At 34.9% G+C, this 17,095-nt stretch overlaps 2 protein-coding genes across 14 annotated transcripts in view; one reads left to right on the forward strand and one right to left on the reverse strand.

The window, feature by feature from the left end:
• The window catches only part of BLNK (B cell linker), a 60,199-nt gene extending 53,892 nt beyond the window's left edge, over positions 1–6,307 (forward strand). For all 5 annotated transcript variants that reach the window (XM_037496003.2, XM_037496004.2, XM_037496005.2 and 2 more), the window contains 2 exons: positions 1,263–1,418; positions 5,815–6,307. In XM_037496003.2, the coding sequence (XP_037351900.1) occupies positions 1,263–1,418; positions 5,815–5,934 (276 nt within the window). In that variant the 3' untranslated portion in view covers positions 5,935–6,307. The remainder of the gene's footprint in view (positions 1–1,262; positions 1,419–5,814) is intronic.
• Positions 6,308–8,640: 2,333 nt separating this feature from the next.
• ZNF518A (zinc finger protein 518A) overlaps positions 8,641–17,095 on the reverse strand; it is a 29,344-nt gene continuing 20,889 nt past the window's right edge. For 8 of the 9 annotated variants that reach the window (XM_054690709.1, XM_037495730.2, XM_054690705.1 and 5 more), the window contains one exon: positions 8,670–17,047. In XM_054690709.1, coding sequence (XP_054546684.1) covers positions 12,478–16,920 — 4,443 coding nt within the window. In that variant the 5' untranslated portion in view covers positions 16,921–17,047 and the 3' untranslated portion in view covers positions 8,670–12,477. Of the gene's footprint in view, positions 17,048–17,095 lie in introns of all 9 variants that reach the window. The other variant, XR_005122388.2, reaches the window with a different exon arrangement.

Consider the following 17,095-nt stretch of genomic DNA (forward strand, 5'->3'; position numbering starts at 1 on the left):
TGCAGAGGCTGCGGGTCACAGCCCAGCACTCAACCACTGTGCCACCAGGGGAGGCCCTGAAGCTTACCTTTTATTAGATTCTCAGAACTGCTTACCTTCTTCTTTGAGTTTTTGCACATACGAAACAGTTTTTTTCACAGCTTTATTCCAGAGAGAAATATTGGCTGGATATAAGATTCTTTGCTCAAATTTTTTAAAGCTGCTCCACTGAATTGCCTTGTTTTATAGAAGATGCATCTGAAAAATCTGATGTTAATGTTATTTCCTTGCTTTTATGTGTAAGTTGGTATTTTGGTCTTAAGGATCTGCTGACTTTTGGTTTTTAAAGTCTTACTAACCGAGTTGATTTCCAGATCAGTAGTTTCAGATAGACAGAAACCCTTTCAATATGTAGCTTTATTATCTCTTATTTCTAACAGCTTTTCTCATGATCTTCAAAGTTAATTCTGTTCCATTGTTTTGTTTTTCTTCTTCAAGGACTCAAATTACATCTGCTTTAGGCCTTTTTTGTACTTTATCTTTCTTTCATTACAACCACTGTCTCTCTAACCCAATTGTACTTCTTTTTATAATCTCTTTTTCCCCAGTGTTGGTTACTTCTATACCTTCCTTCAGTCATTTATTAAATCTTCATCTCAGGACACTGTCCTTTGGGCATCTTGTCACTTCTGAGATAGGTTTGTTTTTCTCCAGTTTCTTTCCTGAGTTTGATCAACTCTGGTTGTATTTCTTCTTCCTACTTTTTGTCCAGTGTTTGTTCATAATTTTTGAATTTATGATTCTAGGGCATTTTTACAAAATAATTAAATTTGGGATATTTAATTAAATTTGTTAGTTTTTTTCTGCTTCAATATCAGTTTTAGGGGAGAGAATTTTCATCAGCAGGAAGTATTTTTGATTCCCAAATTCTGCCTTGTTTTTTATGGTACTTTTGAATGGAATTTTTTTTTAATTCATAGGCAACTTACGAGCATGGTTCCTAGTTCAAGACTGCCCTCTATGTGTGATCTTAATGTGTCCCTTCATGTATTTCTAGTCCTATAAACATCTTACTTAGTGTATTAAAAAATCTAGCATTGGCCTCACTTGAGATTTCTGATGTTTTTTAACTGAAGTATTCTCTTGGAAAATAATAAAACTAATGAATAATAGACATCACATAGCTAAATAATTACCTTTTGAATGTAATACAGATATTTTTCATAAACCTATTTCTAAAGGATACTTACTAGCCATAATTATGTTTTTATTTTCTTAAACAGGATGGATCATTTCTTATTCGGAAAAGCTCTGGCCATGATTCCAAACAGCCATATACACTAGTTGTATTCTTTAATAAGCGGGTATATAATATCCCCGTGCGATTTATTGAAGCAACAAAACAGTATGCTTTGGGCAGAAAGAAAAATGGTGAAGAGGTCAGTAATTTGTCTTTTAATCCAACTTATAAGTGTATTGAGCACAATGGCATCATACTATGTTAGGTGCTGCAAATGAGGAGAAAGGATACCTGTATACTTGGTCCAAGATTTACACACGTCACAAATAGAGTACAAGATAAAATACATGTTCAAACAGAATATCCTATGACTGAACAAAAAGGAAGGCAGATTGGTATGATTGAAGGGCTATTTCTTAGTCTTTTAATCCTGTTTCTTAGGGTCAGTCTGACTCAGGATTTAAGTCTAGGGGGACATAGAAGTTGTCAAGGATGAAATGCTAAATAAAATGATAGGTACAAGAATCAAATTTCAATGTACAGAACTCCTAAGTCAAGAAGTAGGATCTCAACTCAAGTAACAGGTAGGTGACCAGGGAAGGATCCATAAGACACACAGAAGTTTGAGTTGAAGTATCAGGCTATAGCCCTAGGATGAGAATGACTTATGGCTGTGCAAGAAAAACAAACAAACAAACAAACATATGGGTCTTGATTACTAACAGCATAAAATTCAATTTCTCTTTAATCTGGACCAGACTCAATGCTCATCTTACCTCAGTTTATCCAGCCTGTTCCTGTAAATCAACTCTGAAATGTGGGCTGGTAAGTCCATATTTGAATGATCAGAAGGGAAGGTATACTTATTCTGGTCTTGAGTGATAAGTCAAATATGAGTAGGGAGAATGAAAAGTGGCATGAATGAGGAGAAAAAGTGGAAAGAACAGTCTAAACAGATAAAATAGTATGAGAAGATTCAAGTTAAGAGAAACTTATTTTCAAGACCTATATAGATCTATAACCATTCCAAACCTAACACTTGCTAGTATTTGAATTGTTAGAAAATGTCATAATTGCAGAAGTGTCTGTCTTCTCTGCTAGATGAACTGTGTCTGTCAGGAATTATGTCCTATTCATCTCTGTATTTTCAGAACCATAGCACTATAGGTAACTTCAGTGGATGCTTGATCAATACTTACTAAATGGATTTGTTGGCTGAGTGATTATAAGCAGGAGAAAAGCATTTGTAAAACAAACTGAAAAGATCTTATATGTCAATGAATATACTCCTTATTTTGCCTTTTTAAATTGTGCTAAAAATGCCTATCATAAAGTATGTCATACCATTTTTATGTGTACAGTTTAGTAGTATTAATTATAGTTACAATGCTGTGAAACAGATCTCCAGAATTTTTTCAACACCCATTCCATTCAATACCCAACTCCAGAACAAATTCAATACCCACTGAACAACAATTTCCCTTTTCCCTCATACCCCAGGCTCCGGCAACCACCATTGTACTATCTTTTTTTTTTTTACATATTTGACTACTTTAGATGGTTCATTATAGGTGGAATCATACAATTTTTGTCCTTTTTTTGACAGGCTTATTTCAGTTAGCAGAATATCCTCGAGGTTCATACATGTTGTGACATGTAACAGGATTTCCTTCCTTCTTGAGGCTACATAGTTTATCCATTCATTTGTCAATGATTGCTTTCATCTCTTGGCTATTGTGAATAATGCTGCTATGAATATGGCAAATATCTATTCAAGACCTTGGTCTCAATTCCTCAGAACAGATATCCAGAAGTGAGATTGCAGAATCATATGATTTTATGCAAATTATATAAAGCATTTCAATTTTTGAGGAAACACCATATTATTTTCCATAATGATTGCATCACCGTATAATCCCACCAACAGTGCAAAAGTTTCCAACTTTTTCACCAACGCTGGTTATTTTTCTGTTTTGTTTCTTACAGTAGTACCATCCTAATGGTATGATGTGACCTCATTGTAATTTTGATTAGCATTTCTCTTATGATTAGTGATGTTGAGTATTATTTCATATGTTTGTCGATCATCTTTAGAAAAATGCCTAATCAAGTCCCTTGCCCCCTTTTTAATTGGATTATTTGATCTTTTTGATGTTCCATTGTAGGCGTTCTCTATGTATTCTGGATATTTATCCTTTATCAGATATATGATCTTTCCAAATATTTCCTCCCACTCCATAGTTGCCTTTTCACTCTGCTCATTATGTCCTTCAATGAACAGGACTTTCAAAATTGATGTAATTTTATTTTCTATTTTTGTTTTTTATTGTACTTTGGTGTCATAGTCAAAAAACAATTCCAAACACAATCTCATGAAACTTTTTGAAGCCCTGTTTTTTTCTTCTAGGATTTTTATAATTTGGGGTTTTATTTTGTTTTTCATAAAGTCTCAGGTCATTTAAAACACAAAACTCTTGAATCTAAAGACACAAAACAGATCAATACCAGACTAGGGCTTTAAAATAGAGATTGTATTATCATTTCACACCAGTTAAACTTTAACAAGAGTCTGATATTCCCAACTCACAAAAACCTTCATTCACATGGAAATTTGTCTTATTAATCTTTCAAAATAAATGTTCCTCAATAATAATCAGTAAATAGAGTTGATCCTAGTAGATTCTAGAGTGACTTTGGATGGATGATTTCACTCTAAAGCTTCCCCAAGGGTCCAATTCTTCTATAAGAAACTTAAGGGTGAATGGGGGAGCTGTCCTTTTTAAAGGTCCTGAAATTTTCTCATAAATCTTGAGTGCCCAAAGGGTCTCTGGACTTCTTGTCCTGCTAGAAGCACTAGTAAGCAGAGATTCCTCTTAGCCTAAAGAATCCTCATCTCTACCTCAGGATGAATAGATCGGTCTTCACCTCACTGTCCACATATCCAATCTACGGTACCAAAATAAATAGTATGTTATTATTATATACTACTACCGGAAGTACTGACAGAGCACATTAAGAATCTTACTTAAATTATCTATAATCAAAGTCATGTTTCCTAGATACTGAACATCTGAAGAGAAAGTGAAGACATTGTTTTTGTGATGTTAACCATGTGGAAAGAGTAACCAAATGATTAATTTGTTGAACTTTTTATGCAGCTGTTTGGGCATTGTATAGATACAGTATTGAAGGATTTTGCAACTGTGACACCTGTTTGCTTTAGTTTATTGGCCACAAGATTTTATCAAACATGTTGTTTTTCTGTTCATGTATAATTCTTCAAATTCACTGAATTAGTATAAACAGAGGGGAAACTGCAACTAATTTATGCCCAGTTCTTCTTTTAATTGTATCACAAATATATCCCGATTCCACTCCACACTTTTAAATATGTCAACTCCACTCCCTACTGCAGACATTTCAATCCCCAAATACTACAACAAAGCAATACTCAAAAATATTAAGGGACTTGGAAGAACAGAGTGAGATGTTGTTTGTATATTGATAAGCACAGCATCTAACTCCTATGTTTCTTGGGTTCTCAATACACTTTTTCACTTGGAATCCCCTTCAAAGAGGTTGTGCTTCATTTCCTGGTTTAGTCCATATTTGGTTTAATGTGCTATGCCAAACAAATGGAATGAATGTCTTTATGAGTATCATAAAAGAATTTCATTAACAATTGCAAAAGGGTTGAATAACTGGAGAGAAAATAAGAAATAAAGACTAGCGGTAATCAAACATCCATGTCTCTCACATCTCCTCTATGATCTAATATGCAGCTAACCAATTATCTAAAAGATAACGAGTATTTCATTTGAAAAAATTGGCCAGTATTCTGAATATTTTACTTTATTCAGTATATAGATACTTGGAAGGTATGTGAATAATTAATAAAAGCTTTTAAAAATTATTCCAAATGCTTGTCATTATGAAAAATTAAGACAATAAAATCAATTGGCAGAAATTGTTAAATTCTTGGAACTGTTGTAAAATAATTACCACTTTTCAAAAAATGACTCTAAGTGTATTTATTTGATGAATAGTTAAAGCTTAGCATATAAAGTTCCATTACTAATTAGGCTCTAATTTAGCTCTAAACGTACTAAGAGTAAAAGTAAAATGGAAATGAGGATTTATAAAACTTTTCTTATTAAAAACAAACATGAACTTCTCAAAGCACTAATTTCTAAGGTTAATATATCACATCAGTGCTTGTATCTAAGACATGCAACAAAACAGATAATCTATGATTTGTAAAGAATGTAGAGAAAAATCTGTATGACAATTTTACATTTGACACTAAATATAAATCAAAATATTAAAATGTTACATCATAACTCAGTGAAGTAAGTTACATGAAGGCTGTCAGTTGTGTGTGTTTTTATTCTCACTGAATACAGAAAAGGCCAATGTGAGTCACCTCAAAGGTGGCAGCCTTTGTTAAATGAGAAACTAGACATTCTACTTTGGTAGACTGTCAAGCGGACCTAGTAACTTAGAGGAATTTGAGAAAGTGGGAGAAAATGGGAGGTGTGGTACTCCGAGTTAACATAAGTGCCAGTGTACAATTCATCTATGTTTTCTTGCTCTAGTACTTTGGAAGCGTTGCTGAAATTATCAAGAATCATCAACATAGCCCTCTGGTTCTCATCGACAGTCAGAATAACACAAAAGATTCCACAAGACTGAAATACGCTGTTAAGGTTTCATAAAGGATGTCAACGTTGTTGCTCCGGACATTTCTCCCAAGTTTTCATCTCAGAGAAACAATCCCAAAACTTCATATATTGGATTACGAATCATCTGGTAATAAAATGGTAGATGGAGGCAGCTACTGAGGTGGTCATCCATGTCTTTGTAAGGAGCTCAAACGGACTTATACTATGGCCTGACCTGATGAACTGTTAATATCTGGCAAGGGTGAATTATTATGCTCATGTTGTCCAAATAAATGTCTTTATTTAAAAGAAACATGTAAGAAAAGTTTTTTATCATGTAAGAAAATAACATTATTTCCAAAATAATATAATCTGGAATAAAAGAAAGCTGTAGGAAATTCAGGCCATTACAATGGTCACTGGAGCACCAATGTAGATGGGCTGGCTACTGTTGATGCTTGCCAGTTAGGTCTTGGTTAAAATTTTAATGTGTAGAGAATAGAATATAGGTAAAAATGTGATGTTTGTAGAGATGAGAATATCGTGGTCCTCTTTGTCAGTGCTCCCAACCAAGGGAGGTGTGGATGTGTATTTGAACTTTCTAGAATTTCTTGTCCAGTATTATGTTGTTAGCTTTATGTATGAAATGTAATCATACCCTCTTTGATCTGCCTATTAAAAGGAGTCACAGTGAGGTTCACTGTGGGAAGAAAGTAAAGGCCTAGGGAAATGTCCTTCAAACCAGGGTAAAAAAAGAGCTACTGTGAACACTAGGGTATAAAAGAGGTATCATTGCAAGCAGCCAAACCATTTCAAATGTTTTACATCTTGTCATATCAAAGCTTTTTCTCCTATGTACTTTGGACAGTAAGGAAATGATAAGCAATTAATTAAGATAAATCTAATAATTAAATGAGGGTTATAGTTGATCACTGAATAAGCACAATCTCTGAAAGAGTTTTTAAATGCTAGATTTCAGAGTACTCGCAGACTCAGTTGTAAAGATAACTGTATTTTTTAATGTCCTATATTGTCATGATGACCATTTATGTTATGGGTTGAATTGTGCCCTTCCCCACCTACCTCCTGAAGTGGGAGGCTAGCCACCCACTAGCCACCCAATAGATGATACCACCCAATAGATGATACCTTGTATTTTTTAGCCACCCAATAGATGATACCTTGCTACGGTAGTCCTAGGAAACTAATACTCTATATACATTTTTGATAGTGAAATCAGGTATAAATGGGTGTGGGAAATTTGTATGACAGATAGATAGCAGATGGGTTCACCCATCTGTGGACTATAAATCACCAAAAACAACACGGCAAACAAAAAACAAAAAACCCCACAGGAATAAATCTTGAACTTAGTGAAAGGATACCTGTCTTGTTCCTGATCTTAAGATCTAAGTTTTCAGTCTTCACCTTAAGCTTCATGTTTGCTAACAGGTAAATGTTTCAGTCTTTGCTGACAGAGCCAATAGACAACATATAGGGCAAGCAAGGCACTAACCAAGAAACTGAGGAAAGGCTGGGGAGTAAGGTGTCCATAGGACTTAGGAATGCTCCTGGCAATCTAAAAGGTGACATGCAAGCCCAGGGCCCTGTGTGCACTGAAGAATGACCTGAGAAGGTCCTGAGCTGTCATCTCTGACTGAGTAGGACATTTTGCTAAAGAAGCAAGTGAAGGCTAAGGCACAATTGTAAATTTCCTGAGTGATGAAATGTGCCACCACCACCTCCCCCCACCACCACCATAGTGCTCTGGCAAACAACTGGGAGAATTTTTTTTTTTTCATTCCGGTGTGAAATCTGCCAAATCATTACCTGACCATTAGGATAACATGAAACTTCAGTGGTCACACATGACAAAAAATAGACTTTATAAATTCATTCAGGGAAGTTACTAACAATCACAAGTAGTAACAAAACCAGGGGAATGGGGGTGGACAGTCTTGATTTTCAGAACTGTCACATTATAGCTAAAGTCTCCTTTTCAACAGAAAAAAAAATTAAAAGCATGCCAAGAGGAAAGTACAACCACTTATTGGAGGGTGGGGGAAGCAAGCAATAGAAACCCTGAGGAAACCAAGGCACTGGGCTTTCTAAACAAAGATTTTAATTTACCTCAAACCATGCTTAAGGTATGAAAAGGTAAGAATGATGTAGAGAATATAAAGTAGAGAATATAAACAGAAGTTTTAATTCTAAAACTTTCAATTTCAGAGTTTAAAAGTATAATCACTGAAATAAAAAATTTACTAGATAGGCTCAACAATAATTAAGAGGGCAGATTTGAGAGGGCAGAATCCATGAATTTAACACTGTCCAATTTGAGGAAAAGAAAGAAAAACAGTAAAAAGAACAGAAACGAAGATTGTTAGAGACCTGTGGAACAGTATCAAACCTAACAGCATAAACATAATGTGAGTGAGTCTCAGAAGACAAAGCAAGGGCCTCTCCTGTGGCGCAGTGGTTGAGCGCTGGGTTGCAAAGCTGCCCGCAGCCTCCGTGGCGCCAGTTTCATCCCCAGCTGCTCCCCGGCCACGGGAGGAGGGTCCCACATGGCGCGCAGACCTCTCCTGCCGCCCGCTGCTCCCCTCAGCAGTGTGCTTGGGTCCTTCTGCCTGCTGTGCTCCCCGCTCTGGCTCTGGTGAATTCTCTCACCCTCCCACGCTTCTGACTGTACCCAGTACTTGTATAAATAAATAAATAAATCTTAAAAAAAAAAAAAAAGACAAAGCAAGCATTAGAATATTTGAAATTTTAAAATGTCTTAAGATTTTATGAAAAATATTAACCTATCAACCAGCAGAAAAAAACTCTTAAATTAGGGGTGTCCATTAATAGACGTCCCTTTAACCTAGTCAAAAAGTACCTCATTGTGTCAAATAGCACTAAGATATTACTTCTCAATTGTCCATTTACTAAAGGAAGCAAACATACTTAAATCCGTGAACACCAAACCAACCAAGCTGTCCTATTTCAACTCTCCATTACAGGGGAAATTTTCTGCTAAAGCCATGCTTAACTATCAACAAAAAATGCCCTGAAAATTCCCCCAGCAAATTTCAATAAAGTCAAAGAACTTAGCTGAAAATTAGGATACTAACAAAGTGCCAAGGCAAAGCACAGAACCAATGCTCCAACCCAAAAGTGACAAATCTCAAGTTAAGCAGATGTCAATGGCAAAATGGAATCACTTATTTAAAACCATCAAGAGTTAGTCATATGGGATTAACCCAATATTGTTTTCACCTCGTCTCCATTCTCCCCAATCCAAAAAGAATTACTTTTTATTAACAGCTATTTCAAACCACTATAAGAACTAGCATTTATTTTTAATCTAACCTGGACATACATTCTCATGCAATTGTTTGATCTCATTTTTAATTCCTCCAAAAATTACATTACTCTTACACAAATGATTATCTAATTTACCCATTAGTCATTTTCATTTATTCATTTTGTCTTCCTTTTACTACAAACACATCTACATTGGCAATTTATGCTCATATTTTAAATTTTTATACTTAGTAACATTCATACAACTGGTGACTATCACCAAAAACTATCAGACTTGTGTTTTTACTAAAAATCCCAGAGCATAGCTTTTAGGGGGGAAAAAAAGGTTGGTAAATGATTTGATAGGCCAGATTCAACTACCTGTATTTTAAATGAGGTTTTATGTATTCACTAATTCATTCATGTATTGTCTATGGCTGCTTCTACATTGACTGTTTATGACAGACTAAATGATCTACAAAGTTACAATCTGACCCTTCACTGAAAAATTTTGCTGACCCTTAATAAAATGTTTCATGAAAACTATTATTGCACTTTAACATGCTCCTGAATGCTTAATAAGGTCAAAAAATTCTAAAAAGCAAACTTTTTTAAAGTGAATGTAAAATTAGCAAGGTGCATTTAGTAAAGATTAGCAAACAGGGAAAAAAGAACATTTCTGACTCTGAAATTAGATTGCAAAAATAAAATTAGCCATTCCACTTACAGTAAGAAACACAAATTATTAATGTCGTATTTTAGAATGCCACCTTTAACTTAGTTTCAGCGAGAAGGAAAGGATAATGGGTTTTTCTATGTTCTACTGCAGCAGCAAAGTTCCAGGCAAACTGGCCACCTTCAGAGCAACCAAAATTATAAAAATCAGAGAGAGTACTAACTAAAATATCTGGACATAAAGCATTTTTAAATGGCTTTTTAAACTTTGAGAGAAAAAATGTGTATCTCAAGATTTTATTCATTACTGGTATGGCAATTTTGAATTGTTACAGTGCTGCAAATACTGGCAAAATAGTCCCATCGCTCTGTCCACAGGAAGTGATGCCTCATAACAGATGCATCCACAATAAAGTATTTCACTTTTACTTGTTAGGATATTGAAAAGCATAAGCCTCTCTATGGCTTTCCTTCCCAGTACAATGACAGAAAAATTATAGTTAACTGTTACCCTTATCAAACAAAATCTCACCTATGATTTTGGAGAAGAAAAAAAATCCCATTTTATTTTGCATAGTTCACTATCATAAAAAAAGAACTTTAAAATCTAAATATTTCCCATTAGAATAAAATTCCCATTTAATTTTAGCACAGTGAAAAGAATTGTGTAAACACAAACAAGATAAATTTAATTGAAAACGGGTTCATTACAGAAATTAACAATGCTTACCATTCTTTAAACATCATATACATCATTAATATATACTGTATCTTTTCAATCAACTCCATTCTTAGGCTCAATTTAAGAAACACAATTGTAACAGGTTTTATACAAAAAATACTTCACTAAGAAAGTAGACAAACTGCACAAAACCAGTACATGTATAATGTGCATAGCAAGATAGCTTGAAGCATCTGTGTATGGCTTTCTTTAAAATAGAACTATTGGGGGAATGGGCCCATTTGGGACCTACTGTTACAGTTGACAAATGTAAACTGTTTCACATCTTTTAGGCACTTGCTAACAATAGTGTTCAATCCCTGAAAAATGAATTTACCCAAAAAAAAAAAAAGTACATCTGAAATAAAAACCAAGAAAATAACATGGGTAAAGTCTTATATACGCCTTTTAAATTAAACAACCAGTTTTATTAGTGCATGCACAGAACTAAATTGAAAGAAAATAAATTTTATGTCAAAACTTTCTGTGCAAAATTTACATAACTGAAACGTACAAAAATATGTACAGGTTTAATTTTTTTGTTATATACAGAAAACAAGCCCTGAAGTTTTCATTCAATCAAAGTATCAATAACACTTATAGTAGCAATGTAACAAAAATGGTCTCACATAATTTTGTAATACAAGAACTCCATTATCTAATGATCCAACAAATCTGATCCAAGATTACAAGATGAGAAGTTTAAACCGATGATTCTGTTGTTGTCATGAAAATGTCCATTTCAAAACTCTATGTAGGGCATATCCCTTAGAAATCTGTCCTGAAGTTCATGCACTGCCAGAGTTCACTATAATGCTTCTCGATTTTCAACTGCCAACAATCAGTAAATCATCTGCTTTGGGCTGTCAGTCATACTGAAAAATTGATAATAAAAATGGTTTGTCCCAACGTGGACATGTTCAGATACTAAGAGTAATTAAACACAAACAAAAATAAGATTTGCTTTGCTAATCTTGCTTCATAATATTGTTTCTGTAGAAAAAAATTCAATTTTTGAGAAAAGCCATACCCTTGGAAGTGCTTCTAAGTTCCACTCTTTTTAAAGGGATGACAACCATGGAAAAAAAAAAAAAGGTCACTTGGACTATGGGTAACAAACAATTTAAATTAAACAAGCTTAGTTCTGTATAAGACAATCACTGGAAAATATAACCAAGTTCAGAAAAATGCCCAAATTCTTTCATTGGACTTCAAACTAGACAGAGTTTAATTCTTTTACCAGCTGCCCATCTACGAATGCAATGCTTGACATTTAGAAAAAAGAAAATTATCTGGCGAGGGTGTTCCAACCTCTGTCAGAGGGTAGAGTTTATAAGAAAGTAAGATTTGTCAGAAGCTCTTTTCAAACATGAGGTGTAACTGTAGTGAATTAAATGTATTCTCAAAGCACCCAGTACCCCTCCAAAGAACTATAGCAGATGTAGAGTAAGTTGTAAGTTCTTTACTCAAGCTTTCTCAGTACATCTTCACAAATGGTAAGAAACTCCTTCAGTTCCATGATGAAAGAGCTCTCCATCTTTGGAGGAGCTACACTTTTCAGATTCATAAGGCTGGTGGAAGAAGAGAGGGAATGGGGCCATCAGCCATTACCCTCTGCTGAGTCACTGAAGAACTGAGTCAAGAAAATTATGTTATCTTTAGCCCTAACTTCTCAAGAACACACTTTAAAAAAATTAAATCAAAGTACACCTGTGCTGTCATGTTTCTTTCAACATATGTGTGTGGCGAAAGCAATTTCAAATATCACACATACCTTCTGCTCTTCGGTTGACACACTACCAATTTTTACAAGTAATTTCAGGTATTAAATTGAAATAGAAAATGTCTGCATTAAGTTATCAACCCAGTATTGTTTTCTAAGATAACTTTTCTTTTCCATAGTTAACAATAAATTATTCTAACACATTCCAATCACGAGTAGCTTCCATTAAATGTCTCTGTCCATGACCAGCCCAGGCATCCTGATTGTCAAATACTCTACCACAAAACCAACAGTTAAATGTAGCCTTCAGAACATTTTCAGAGGTAGTTTTCACAATCTGGTAATTGTTTTTGCTTGTCTTTTTGAGTGTTAATTTTAGTACAAATCTCTCTTTCACAGAACTAATAGGTTTAAATGTTTTGTGTCTCTTGGAAAAATCATAAGTTGTGTTAGAAGGATTATAACAAACTGGTTTTAGTAAAGCATCGATAGTTCTTTTTGACAATGAAACCTTAAGTACACGTCCATTAAATTTAGCAATAGTTTTCATTACATTTACTACTTCTGGTGCATCTGCATCAGGATGGTTCAAAACTACAACTGGTTGGTTTCTCCTAGGACATTTCACAAGCTGTTTGGAATTGAAGGGGAAAAGCCGCAAAGTTCTGACTGAATCTTTTGATAGTCTAGGTCTGCTAAATCCAAATGATTCATGGACATCTTCAGGTTTAGCCTTTTCTTTACACTTTCTATGTAATGTTGCTTTTTTTCTTGGAGGTTCTAGGTCACTATCAATATACTTTCGTTTACAGTTTCTGTTTCTAGATACAAAAGCAGTTTCAGAATCTATATGTCTTACTTGAGTTTTTATTCTTGAAAAATTTTTTTTGGAAGTCTTTTTTCTATTGAAGCTTCTCTCAATTGTACAATTTGTTTTACATCTTAATACCCTGGTCTCTGAACCGTCAGAGATACATATCGGTTCGTCAGAAGATTCTGGGCACGTCGCAGAAGTTATTACAATTTCATTTGCTGGCATCATATCATCTAGTATGAAGGGTAAGGCATTGCTAGAAGATTCTGGCTCTTTCTGCTCTCCTGTAGTTTGGTTAGATGGTACAGTGTCTTTCTGCAATGAGGATGCACAATTACTTACTGAAAGATTATTAGCAGCAGTTACATTTAAAACAGGGTTAAAAATTTTCAGCAGTATTTTTTGTGGTGTTCCTTCAGGTTTCTTTGGCTGTATATTTTGATAATAAGTACTATTTTGGACGAATTTAGGCTTAAGCAGCTGAGTCTTATTTGGCATCACACACTTGAAAAAAACAGCTTGTTTGCCATCAGGCAAGAGGGTATAAAGAGGTGGTTTTGGAAAAGTCTCGTTCTGCTGTTTTACTGAATCCAAGATATTCAACTTAGTGCCCTGATGCTCAGATATTACATTAGAAGTGGGAACAGCTTTCACGGAAGAATTTGCTGCTGATTTAATAATGTAAGGGCCTTTTAATGGCAAAGTATTTTCTGAGCAACTTTTCACACTCAAACAACTGCCAATGCTGGAACAAAGTGCAGGTGTCAGACAATTATTATTTTGTTCTACTTTTAAGAAAGGCATTCTGCAAGGCTCCTTAGTTGCAGTTCCACAAGCTTGAACACTCTCAGTTTTGACAGCGGGAACACCTTCAAGTTTCCCATTATTAAATGCCAAAAGCATCCCAGGTTTCTTGTTAAAAAGAAGAGAAGCAGGTACACCTTGTGCACTAACAAATGGAAGCGATCTTCCTGGCGAAAGGACATGTAACCCAGGCTTGTTTGCAATGTGCAATGGTACAAAAAAGCCTTTTGGGGTCTGTACATATATAGTATTCTTTGGTTCTGAATTTATAAGTGGATTCTGTATATATAAAGAACCAAAATTTTGTGTAGTGGCTCGCAGTTTGTCTTTTACAAGCTGCTGTGTTATTATTGCATCTGACTGAGTCTTAAGTAATGTGCCAATACCTGAAATTCTAGCTGTCTTCTCTGAATCTCTCATATCTTGTGACACTGACAGCATTTGTTTTTCTTTTCCACTACAATTTAAATTCAGATCATTTGTAGGTACATTAATCCCCACACTGGCAGACGGAATTGGAAAGATGCCTTGTATTTTGAACTCTTTTGAAGATTCAATGACTTTGCCTTCTCCTTCAAGTCTCTGATAGGACTGGTCATAATCAAGTGGCGGGTCTTTATTTGGAGAGTTAGCAGAGTCTTGTTTTACATCAGTTTTTGCTTTCAATCCATCCTGAAGTAACTGGTTTACTTCAGGTGGCAAAAATTCTGATGCCTGTTTGCTCTGGAGAGAGAAAACAGATGTGATTCTAGGCATCATGGGTGAGTCAACATTAGAAATGTCATCCCATTTAGACTTTTCAGTCATACTCTCTAAATCCTGATTTTCATTAGTATATAGGCTCTGTCCATCAATGTTTTGTCCTTTTCCTAAAACACATTCTTCTCCAATTTCAGTTTGTGTTTTTAAGGTTCCATCTTTAGTATGTAAAAGGCTAATAGATGCTAACAGGCTATCTGGGTTTGAGCTCTCCTTCCTCACTAGGGATAAAACCGATTCACTTATCGGTTGTTGAGAAACTGTCTTGCTTAATGAAGGTTCTCTTTGAGGGTTTTCACACATTGCCGTTCCTGAAAACCTACGACGTTTACTTAAATTATTCATTTTTGAGTAATTATGAAAAGGTAACGATCCCTGGTTGGGAGATTCGACAGGCAACTCAGGGTTGACATAATTAATGCAATAGTTATGCATATCTCCACTGTTGTATGCATTTGGTTTGACTATATCTGGACTTCTAATGGCAGTACCTAGTACCTCAGGGTGACTCTGAGTAATATGACTTCCCCATAAGTCATCATCTCTTGTTTCAAGTTTTGTGGTCAAGTTCACTGATGATGTAATCAATTCTGATGTTGTTGACAAAGAAGATACATTTTTTTCATCATCCTTTGTTTGAAGCATATTGTTCCTTTGAGATAGCAAAGTCATTTCTTTTTCTGAAGTTATTTTCCCCGGAAGTACAGGTGGATATGAAAGTGGAGTAGCTGCTTTCATGTAAACTGTGTCATTTAACTCAGTTGTTATTCCTGATAAAAATCCAGTGGTATCCAAAGTCTGTGGCTGCAAATGAGTACTATCCTTTGCAGTCTCTGACTGTGAGCCTGTTGAATATAAATTCTGTTTATTGGTAGGCAGCAACTTTATTACAATATGTTGTTTTCCATCCACCATCTTGAAGCCCATAAACTTAGCACTGTAGTTAGCAGGAACTGTTATTCTATTGTTTTTCACCATTAACACTGTAGGTCCTTGCACAGCATTCTTCAAGAAACCTGAAGTACAATTTGATCCCTCTTCAACTCTATTACATTGCCCAGTGGACAGAACAACTGGCTTTTCTGACTCTGACTCAGCAGGTTTATCATTATTCTCACCGTACAGTCTTTCACCCTTTTCCACATTTAAATGTTCCTGAACAAGATGACTCTGGTCTTCAGATTTAACCAGTGTTCTAGTCACTTTTCTAAGCACTTGAGTGTTCTTTTCCATACTTCGGTCACTTCCATTGATTTTCTTACGTTTCCAGAATGTCTTCCTTGATGCACCTATCTTGTATCTTTTCAATATTAGCTTAAGTCCTGCTGAAGTCTTTGCCATCCTTTTTTCATATTTGTCTTTTTCCAGTTTTTCTTTTGCATATAAATGTTCTTTGTGCAAAGTTATAACATGTCTTATAAGGTGCTCTCTCCTGGTAGCACCATAGTTACAATATTGACAAGTGAAGGGAAATGTACCAGAATGAACATAAAGGTGCTTCTGAAGCTCTCCTTTGGTAAAACATACATGATGGCATTTACCGCATTTATAATGGATTTCATTATGTCTATGAATGTGCTGAACAAATGTGCCAACATCCTGGGTGGAGAATTTGCACTTTTCACATTGAAAATTACCATTTTCACAATGTGTGGATGCAAAATGCTTTGTCAAGTCTAATAAAGTATATACACTCTCATTATTACAAATGTCACATTTTACTAAAGTGCTTCTATGGGTTCGTCTGTGTTGTTTGAAGACCTGGAAATCATTTGCTGAAAAACTGCACATTTCACAAGGATATGAAGGTAATTCACCATGGTGCCACATGTGAAAGTGTTTCTGCAAATCATTTGGACTGTATCGAGTACTATCTTGGCATTTTAAACAGTTGAAGTTGAGTATTTTTGCAGACATTTTTATACCCTCCTCAACTCTCTCAGACTTATGGAACAGCATACATTCCTCTACACGGTTTATAGTCTTTATACTGATAGATTTTCTTGCAGTCTGTGGTTTGCACTGAAATAATTTTCGGTACTTGTCAACTTCGTGTTTCAAGAGAACTTCATTTGGAATATTTATCTTCGGCAAATCAATTTTCACATTTTTTAGTTTATAATGAAAACTACTTTCTGAAATTTTTGGTTTAAGTACTGATCTCAAAGTATCAACTATCTCATTTTTCACATCATAATCTTTTTTTAGAGTACTCTGTTTTTCATCAAAAAATAACTGTTTCTGTTCGGATGGCATGATTTTACAAAAAATCCAAATTTCTTTTTTTTCCTGAAAACTCTCGAAGTTACTTGTGATTTATACAGGACACAATACTGTGCCAAGACATCTTCAAAATACGGGGATTTCCCACACATTAACTCACCTAAAATCAAACAAGAAATGAAATTTTCATTACAAAAGTGTGAGTAAA

The sequence above is a fragment of the Talpa occidentalis genome, unplaced genomic scaffold (assembly GCF_014898055.3).
Source record: "Talpa occidentalis isolate TD23 unplaced genomic scaffold, MPIMG_talOcc4v2.1 talOcc4.8, whole genome shotgun sequence".
NCBI classification, from domain to species: Eukaryota; Metazoa; Chordata; class Mammalia; order Eulipotyphla; family Talpidae; genus Talpa; species Talpa occidentalis.